Source organism: Sinocyclocheilus rhinocerous, unplaced genomic scaffold (genome assembly GCF_001515625.1).
Source record: "Sinocyclocheilus rhinocerous isolate Xijiao unplaced genomic scaffold, SAMN03320098_v1.1 scaffold225, whole genome shotgun sequence".
Lineage (NCBI taxonomy): Eukaryota > Metazoa > Chordata > Actinopteri > Cypriniformes > Cyprinidae > Sinocyclocheilus > Sinocyclocheilus rhinocerous.
Window position 1 is genome coordinate 53,460 of NW_015630532.1, and position 9,683 is coordinate 63,142.

General features: G+C 36.9%; 1 protein-coding gene and 1 long non-coding RNA gene across 6 annotated transcripts in view; both read right to left on the reverse strand.

Moving 5' to 3' along the window:
* Window positions 1-1,722: 1,722 nt before the first annotated feature.
* Window positions 1,723-7,449, reverse strand: LOC107740489 (uncharacterized). 2 transcript variants are annotated; one of them, XR_001640084.1, is made up of 4 exons: window positions 7,406-7,449; window positions 3,346-3,393; window positions 2,743-2,839; window positions 1,723-1,858 (listed from the first exon to the last, which is right to left on the reverse strand). It is a non-coding gene; the product is annotated as an uncharacterized LOC107740489 (long non-coding RNA). The 2 variants fall into 2 exon arrangements; XR_001640085.1 differs by lacking the exon at window positions 3,346-3,393 and having other exon boundaries at window positions 7,406-7,447.
* A 339-nt stretch (window positions 7,450-7,788) lies between these two features.
* The window catches only part of LOC107740410 (cysteine--tRNA ligase, cytoplasmic-like), a 19,437-nt gene continuing 17,542 nt past the window's right edge, over window positions 7,789-9,683 (reverse strand). For 2 of the 4 annotated variants that reach the window (XM_016552826.1, XM_016552825.1), the window contains exons 22-23: window positions 8,993-9,076; window positions 7,789-8,798 (exon numbers count right to left, since the gene is read on the reverse strand). In XM_016552826.1, coding sequence (XP_016408312.1) covers window positions 8,670-8,798; window positions 8,993-9,076 — 213 coding nt within the window. In that variant the 3' untranslated portion in view covers window positions 7,789-8,669. The remainder of the gene's footprint in view (window positions 8,799-8,992; window positions 9,077-9,683) is intronic. The other 2 variants (XM_016552828.1, XM_016552827.1) reach the window with 1 other exon arrangement.

A 9,683-nucleotide genomic window follows, 5' to 3' on the forward strand; every position in this document is an offset into this window, starting at 1 on the left:
CTCCTCTTCACCCTCATCCAGTTCCTCCTCTTCACCCTCATCCAGTTCCTCCTCTTCAAACTGCATCAACAGACGCAAACGAATTAATGTACATAACAGATAATTGCAGCAACTCTGTTAAACCATAGATATCAGAAGGCAAGAAACAGTCATTTGAAAATACGTACACTTTCATCATCCTCCAGGGCTTCTCCAGTGAAATACAAAACTGCTCTCGGAACGATTCTTTCCCTGAAGAAATTACCGATGTCAAAGTCTGTGCCTAAAGTGTACTCCGAATCCTCATCCTGTTGAACACAAAGAAAGTGAGCACAACTTTTCTGATCATTTGAAGATAAAAAATGAAGTCTGATTATTTCTACTTCTCTGAAAAGATTCTCTAAACTTACTAACCACTCATGTCTTTCAGAAGAAATAATGCTGGATAACATCTTATTTTTCTGACTATGAAACACCCAAAACCTATCCTAAAATGTGATTTGGTGCTTAAGAAATATTTCTTGTTATTATCAATTATGAAAAACAGTTGATATTTAATATTAACTTAACATTTTTTGTGGTAACTGTGATACACCTTTTCAGGATTCTTTAAAGTACAGGAAATTCTAAAGAAGAGCATTTATTTAAAATAGAAATCTTTTTTTAGGAAACAAATGTCTCAACTGTCACTTTTGATAACTTAAATGTGTCCTTTCTGAATACAAATATACATTTCTTTAATAAAATTAAAACTGTAGCATATGTAAAAATATATAAAGCATATAATATATGAGCAATATCACTCGAGTACGAGAGCGATACCGGCTCTATATCAGTTGACAGTTAAACATACGTCACTTTTAGAATTCGTATCAAGGGCATGTGCTGCTTCAGTTACGTTATCAATCATAACTAGATAAAAAAGTTTCGTCAAGACAAACTTTAAGTTGGCTTGAAAAAGCCGGACCAGAAAGTTTGAAAAAGTTTGAAAAATTTAAAAAGTTTAAGAAGTTTAAAAAAGTTTTAAGTTTGATGGTTTTCAGTCTGAAGTTTAAAGTAGGTTTAAAAGCTTAAAGTTTGAAAGTTTTGAAGGCAATACAGTCTGTCAGAGATAGATAGATAGATAGATAGATAGATAGATTGAAGATAGATAGATAGATAGATAGATAGATAGAGAATCAGACTGAAGATAGATAGATAGATAGATAGATAGATAGATAGATAGATGCAGCTGCTAGAATATCCATGTGGTTGCTACGGTGTTGCTATTCGGTTGCTAGGGTACTCGGGGTGGTTGCTAGAGCGGTTGCTAGGGTACCTGGGGTGGTTGCAAGAGTGTTGCTATGCGGTTGCCAGGGTACCCAGGGCAGTTTCTAGGGTGTTGCTATGCGGTTGCCAGGGTACCTGGGATGGTTGCTAGGGTGTTGCTATTCGGTTGCTAGGGTACCTGGGGTGGTTGCTAAGGTGGCTTGGATAGTTGCTAGAGTGTTGCTATGAAGACTGATAGATAGATAGATAGATAGATAGATAGATAGATTAATACATAGACCCGGCTAGAACAAGCCGAGTGATACAAAATTGTGAAAGGGCGTTCCTGTAGCGATACCAGTACAATATCTCACGGTTCTCAACCAATCAGATTTGAGAACCAGAACGAACTGTTGTATAATATATTATAATGCTAAGATAAATACATAGATAACACACACTAAAAATACATAGATAAACCCAACTCACTTTGTCAAATAACGGCTGATAAAGCGCGTTATACTTTCTCTCCAGCTCATGCACCTCCTTGTATAACTTGGCTTCGATGTGCGTGTTGTTAACATGAAGATTCTTTAAGGCATTGACTCTTCTTTTCACAGACTTTGGTAAGCTGGAAGAAGTTGGGAGAGGAAGAGAAGACATTGTGTGAGCAGATGGGTGTCCGGTACTGCACAGCTGGACCAGTGCATTTCCCTGCTCTCTGGGGTCAACAGATGGGTTTGAAGTAAGAGCATGAGATACAAGATCCCCATTCATATCACATCGCAAAATGTGCTTAACCTCTGATAACTCAAGTCACACGCTTCATGCGTTATTATAGATTGTGCGCTGCAATCACTGAATTGGTTTGAGTTGGATTAAAAATAAAATGCTTTCTACCCAGCACCCTTTCCACAAGCCTTATGTTTGGTCTTGCAGTGTTCACGCACAAATGGATTATTGCTGTTTTGTGCAAATATTGTTGTCTGTGTCATCGTTTTCATGACCACTACAACTACAGCCAAACTCAGACAGCGAAGTAGCCTTCACGGGTGAGTGACCTCTCTCTGGGCATCGTCAAGCTGACACACACAAAGACATACAGTACATAGATACACACAGTACATAGATACACACACCATTAGGACTGACTTCTATGTTATAACCTAACATGCAGAGACAGATTTTAGGTTACAGGCAGATGGTCTGTCTGACTAGAGTTTTTCCCCCTTAGACGGACGGTTATATTACACCGGCAAGTTTGCCTCTCTACGTAACATGAGGAACAATAAAAATGCAATGTCCAGTTTTAAAATTCTACACAGGAAATATGAGACATATCCAGTTAGGAAATAGTTTTCTCAAGATAGGAAACAATAAAAACATGACAATGACCGTGCCATGACCAGAAATAAAAACAATGAGGTACAAAATTGATGTTTGCCCTGTTAGTCTCTTTAGTTCCAAGTTATTAGTTTGGTTTGTTTCATCTTTCAAATGTTTCATCTTGCTTACCTGTCCATGATGGAAGCATTATGTGAGACACTGTCTATTTTGTCCTGAACTGCTGCCAACGCTTGTGGGTTCTGCATCGCCTGGCCGCTCACCTTACCTGAAAATAACATGCCATCACCAGCAAAAAAAAAAAAATTAATCAATGGAAAAATGTATGACTATCAACTCTCAAAGAACGTTTATACTGCACACAGTCCTTTCCATAAACAGACATCCATCTTAAAGGAAGCATAACGTTCAGCAGCACAGTGAAACAGCACTATCGTTTCACCTTTGATATTGCTCTTAGTAAGTTTGTAAGATTGCACAAATTTCTCAAAAGAACCTATGAGACAATCTTTTCCATTAAATCCTTGGCAGCATGTGAAGTGAAGCTTCATGAAACTTTTACACTGAAACATTATACTGGCTTTTGTTTGAGAAGCACCCTGAATCCAAAAATAATTTACAAGACAATCTAAGTAACACATAAAATCATGTTCTCAGCCAGCTCATAAATGTGTCAGCATTTCAAAAGCTATACAGACTATACAAGGTATAGCTCATGTGAAAAATGCAAAGTTGCTAGTCAAAGAGAGTACCAGGAATTCATAGTTTCTACACCTTTGGCTTCATTGTCAGCATCCATTTTGATACCACAGCTCAAATATTCTGTGAAAAACACAAAACATACAACTTCAGCTTGTCTAAAATAACTTTTTTTTCTATTGGTAAAGACAAAATCACATATATTTATTAACTTGAAATTTTAATCATATTTCTTAAAAACAAAATGCATTCATATTAAAAACAGGTGATGCTTTGCACAACCAAAACAACAGTGTAATGAAGCTAAGTTACCACAATGCAGAGTCAGAAGTTAATAATTTAATTAGAATAAATAATTGCACCCCAGCATTAATTTTGAGGGGTATTTTTTAACCATAAAAACCAACGTGGAATACAGTTATGCTAAATATTTTTATTTGAATCAATTCATTGAAATAACATTGTTAGTAGTGCTTGCTTCATATTTAAGTTGATTTTATTATTATTATTTTCAAATCAAAATCCACAAGCTAGACATTTAACGTGGTAATTCCATAGTTATTGCTGTATCATTATTACATTACTAAAATAAATATTACTATTATACTACTAAAATAAAACAGGTAACTTGGTATTAGCGCCCAATAATAACAACAATATTAACAATAATTATTATAGGAATTCTAATAAAGAATAACTAATAAATATAGCTGCAAGCAGCGATGGCGGGCCCAAGTCGTCAGTGCAAACGCCACCCCGGTGGCATCAGGAGAACGGTGCACAGCGGGCACATGCATTTACAGTAACCCTCTGGCAGTCTGGTTTTAAGGGATACGGCAATTAAAGGGTTAATCCAAACCATCAAGACTGTGAAACACAAACATACAGAACAATATATAAAACTTTAGTAACACTTTACAATAAGGTTTCAGTTATTAACATTAACTATATTAACATGAACAATAATTATATAGCATGTATTAATGTCAGTTAATATTCAAAACTTAAACTGAGTTAAAAAAAGTAAAAAAAAAAAAAAGTTTTATCTGTTAACATTAGTTAATGCACTGTAAACTTACATCAACAAACATTAATAAATTCTGTGAAAATATATTGTTCATTGTTAGTTAATGTTAGTTAATGCATTTACTAATGTTAACAAATGAGACCTTAATATAAAGTGTTACCAAAACATTTAATGATTTACACCGCGTGCATAATTATTAGGCACTTTGATATTCTGATGATATTTTTTTCCAAGCACATTTTACCAATTCCAAACCACATCAATCTTAATAACTACTATTAATTTTGTATTTAATCATTTATGAGTGATATATAATTGTCCATGAAGGCTGGAAGAGAAAAAATCCTCATATTCAGATGTGCAGAATTATTAGGCAATTTTCTTTTACAGATGAAATGAGCCAAAAAAAAAGGTTTAACTCAGACTGAAAAGTCAAAAATTATTAAATCCCCATGAGAAATATTCAAAACTAATGCAATACAGAAATTGCAAAGTTAAGGCATGACCATTGGACAAAAAAAATGCATTCAGATGAATGTCATGTCACAGGATGTCATAGGTCAGTATCAAATGAGTTTCAAATTATTATTTGCAGCACAAAAAATGTATAAGTCCACATGTATGTATCTTTTGATCTTTTTATGTTGCAATTAACATAATTATTAAACTAATTATATAAAATTATGTTGTCAGTGCCCTACAAATTAAATGGTTCTAGGATTTTTTTGTCCCTAAAACTGACAGAAAAGGATAAGTCCTAAGAGATTTCTTAAGCTGTAATGAAAAAAAAACAAAAAAACACCAACAACAACAAAAAATTACTGATTCTTTTTTTTCTGGTGATTAAAGAGATGTTTAAAAGTCTCTCTCTCGCTCTCTCTCACCAACCCCCTCACTCACCCCCACACTCAGCCACCCTCCCCACCCCCTTCCTCACACAAAGGCAGAGTGGCAGAATGAGATCAGATATCTGAGTTTTTTAATTTTCTGTTATCCATAGATCTTTTCTACTGTTATTTTAATAAATCGCCACAGCAAAACCGTTCAAGCTATCCAAAATTCATCCGCAATTTAAGTTCCTCAATGTTTTGGCATCATGTAGACAAAGTTTGGTTAGCTTTTGCCAGTGTCTATCTATCATTAATACTGATATGTGTGTGGAGATTCATGAAATTCTAAGCATGTTATCTGCCTCAAAATCACCAGAAAATAATATTCAAGTTTGACACGTTGCCATGGCGGCGTTTTTAAGACCTGGGACAATCTTGCGCACTTTCTTCCTGTCGCGCGCACGCGCTCTCAAGTGGCAAAGACCGCAAGTGTGGCTATTTGGACAAGGGGAATGTATGTGGATGTTATTAGACACTTCTTGTTTCTCATTTCTCGCCATAACTTCATAGCCTCGCCACGAGCAACCCGTTCGAGATATAAAAAATCCCTTCGCAATTTAGCATCCCCCATGTCTTGAGATCATGTTCACCGAGTTTGGTGGCAATCGGTTGGAAACCCTCATAGGAGTATATCAAATTCCAGAGCATGCGCTTTTTACACAGCCCTGAATAGCCAACTTCCTGTTGGGCGGAGCCTATGACATGCAGCGTGAAATTTGTTCGGCTCAATGAGATCTATATGTGTACCGAGTTTCATATGAATTCGTGCAAGTGTGTGTGAGCTATACATCAAGTTTTCTGACTGTGTTCCAGGGGGTGCCGTTAGAGCCCCTGTGCCACGCCCGGGTCCCAGTCTCTGCGGCGTCCTGACCGCAGATTCCAATGTGTGTGCCAATTTTCAAGAGTTTTTGAGCATGTTAAGGCCCCCCAAAAGCCCCGGATAGTCGAAGAAAAAAAAATTCCTTAGAAAAACAATAAGTAACGAAAGTTTTTGAAAACTTCTTAACTTGAAAAGATCCCAAATGCATGTTTTATTAATTTACTCTTTTGGGGGAAACTTTACTTATGCTGGTAAGGCAAAGTCAATCATTCCTTATTTACAAGAATCGATACGTTTACATTTCTAATGTATAGCAAACAGCAAAACTACAAACATAAAAATCAGCAGTTTCAAGTAAAGGTACAAACAGATGTGTTTATGTTGACGCCCATCAGAGATACACTCTCGCTAGCAGCTAACACGCTAAATTTGGCACATCCAGATCATAACAGATTAAATCAGATCTCATAATCTCCGCAACCACCAGTTTAGCACAGGTGATGGCGGGGGTCATAACAGCGACAGAGGGCAGACACTGGATCATCTCCAAACCAACACTGAAGAAGGGTGAAATATAAATGTCACAGGCCAGCAGGCTCACAGACCCTCACAAAACACACTCCGGGGATGAGCTTGGACTATTTCTGCGGCGGTTAACAGGTTACAGGGTAATTGTTTGTTAAATGACCTGTAAACTGTAACAATTTGTAACAGTCACTCGCAACTTTATCAAAACAGATGACATGCAGTGAGAGCACAAGCAGCACACTAGTATCATACATTCGTTTACATTTCTAATGTATAGCAAACAGCAAAACTACAAACATAAAAATCAGCAGTTTCAAGTAAAGGTACAAACAGATGTGTTTATGTTGACGCCCATCAGAGATACACTCTCGCTAGCAGCTAACACGCTAAACTTGGCACATCCAGATCATAACAGATTAAATCGGATCTCATAATCTCCGCAACCACCAGTTTAGCACAGGTGATGGCGGGGGTGATAACAGCGACAGAGGGCAGACACTGGATCATCTCCAAACCAACACTGAAGAAGGGTGAAATATAAATGTCACAGGCCAGCAGGCTCACAGACCCTCACAAAACACACTCCGGGTATGAGCTTGGACTATTTCTGCGGCGGTTAACAGGTTACAGGGTAATTGTTTGTTAAATGACCTGTAAACTGTAACAATTTGTAACAGTCACTCGCAACTTTATCAAAACAGATGACATGCAGTGAGAGCACAAGCAGCACACTAGTATCATACATTTACAGCAAAAAAAAACAATCCACTCTGCTTGACGTAAACTAGATACTCATAATAGGCCTATGTATTTCAAGGTAAAATGCAAAGTAGAAAGTAATATTTTATTTAGGGAGATTGCTTTTCTTACCTGAATCAGCGGGTGTTGTTCAGCTGATGGACTCGGGTTGAATCGATTCTTTGATATGTATTGTTCAAAAGAATCGATTCTCTGAATTGAGTCGGATATCGGCGCTTCTTTTACGCCCTAATGTAAATACATTATTGGTCCCTGACATCAGTGAGTTTCATACTACATGCTCTAAGACCTTCCACAAGCTGTTTAGGCTATTTTAATTTCATGCGTCTTCGTTTTATTAATTTGTTGCAACCACGAATAAGATACACAAAATAATTTAGTACTTATATTATTTACATTTACATTAAATTATACAAAAAAAAAATCGCTCTTAAAAATGTATTGCATGTTTTAAGCACGTTTTATTTGTAACATTTCTGCCAAGCTGCTATTAAAGTCACATTCTGAGTCACTCACTCAGTAATTGACTCGGTTCATTCGTATTGATTCCGTGCTATACATGAAACAATTATTCCGTTCAATACCTTCACCAGGCTTATGTAAAGCTCTGTGCAGATGTTTTATCACTGTAAACTTAATATCTGTAGCTGTTCTTACAGTATTAGACTACAACTGTATGAACAAAACTTTTCTAGACAAGCCTTTATGGCAACATTTGCAGAAATAAGTTACCAGGGACAAACGAGCATCAGACATTATTCAAAATCCTTTTTTATTTTGGTATTTCATGTTCTTATAAAGAGTATGTTAATACTAACAATAATTGGTGCTCCTATGTATGCCTCTGTTTTTCCATTTGTCGTAAACCAACAAACCTGAGGTCCCTTCATTCCTGTATCATCTGAGATATTTTGATTCTGGAGGAATCATATGTATCACTAGCTGATGTGTAAACAGTGTTTCGGAAAAAAACACCTCTTTGACCAGCCAGATTTTAAAAATCAATAATGAAAACATTGCTTGATCCATTTCCACATTAACGGCTAAATATTTCTTACATACTTCATATAAACCACCAAACCCACATTAGAAAAGTTCTGATATACTTGCATCTTTGTTCTATGTGTGCAAAAAGCACATAATATACCCTTAATATCATAGTCATAAAATACCCCTCAAAGTCATGATTGCAGAGCATCAAAAATCAATTACCTTCCAACCATGACCAGAAGGAATTGGCAAAACCTTACCAAAGTTAAGAGCCAAAACTCACAGATGAGGTCTTTAAGTTTTGCTGCCTTTTCGCATACACAAGACAAGTTCACAACAGACAGTAAGGGCGGATGGCAGATCACGTCAGACTCAACACATGTTCTCAGCTCCCGTTCTGGGTCGACTGGAGGTATTCATTATTCAGCTTCTCTTGTGCCTCGTAAAGCTTGCGAAGCTTTTTGGTCAGTCCCTTACTGAGCTCCTTTCCCTCAGCATCATGCGTTGGGAAGCCCTGTATAAGCAAAAGACAGACATGCTATTAGGATTTCTGAATAAATGTGACCAAATTATTAAAAATTCATAAGGACTCATCCATCCTCTATAGACCAATAATCACCTTGAAATGGATCCAACATACAGTACATACAGTAGTGTGACTTAAACGAGTGTATCTTATGACAAAGAAGACTGAATGGTTTGCATTACCATTTCGTCAAAGATGGAGTACTTGTCCGTCTCTGACCGGAACATTTCACTGGGTTTAACCTTCATTTTTGCCAACTTTGCCATCTATGACATCAAATATACAAATATTTATAATACAAATAATTCCAAACAATGAATAAAGCACAAACAAGAATACACTTCTCTCAATGTATTTAAAAGTAATATATCTATCTCTCTCTCTCTCTCTCTCTATATATATATATATATATATTAGGGGTGCAACGGTTCTCTGTAAAAAATCGAACCGTACGGTTCTCCACACACGGTTCGGCATGCACTAGGACCGCGGTTCAACTTAAATCTGACAATGCATCTGTAATATGGTTTGTTAGAGTTCGGCTAATGCATGTTTCTAATGATGGATACAAATTCTGGCTTCCCAATACATTACAACAAGAGCGATGAGAGGAAAAAAAACCAATACTTGGATAAACTCACTCTTTGTTCAATGCGAGTGCTGTATGCTGGAATAACTGTCATTTATGCAGTGATCACGTGTTGATAACGCAGGTGAGACCTGAACAGCACACGTCGCTATCGGTGTTTAAACTAAACTCATTTAAGCTTTGCCAGTTTAAATATTAAAGAGCTAGAATAGCTCGCGCGCGCGCAGTGAGAAGATCTGTTTGGTGGCTCATCCAAACCGCGGGACCCGGCGCCTCGGCACGCG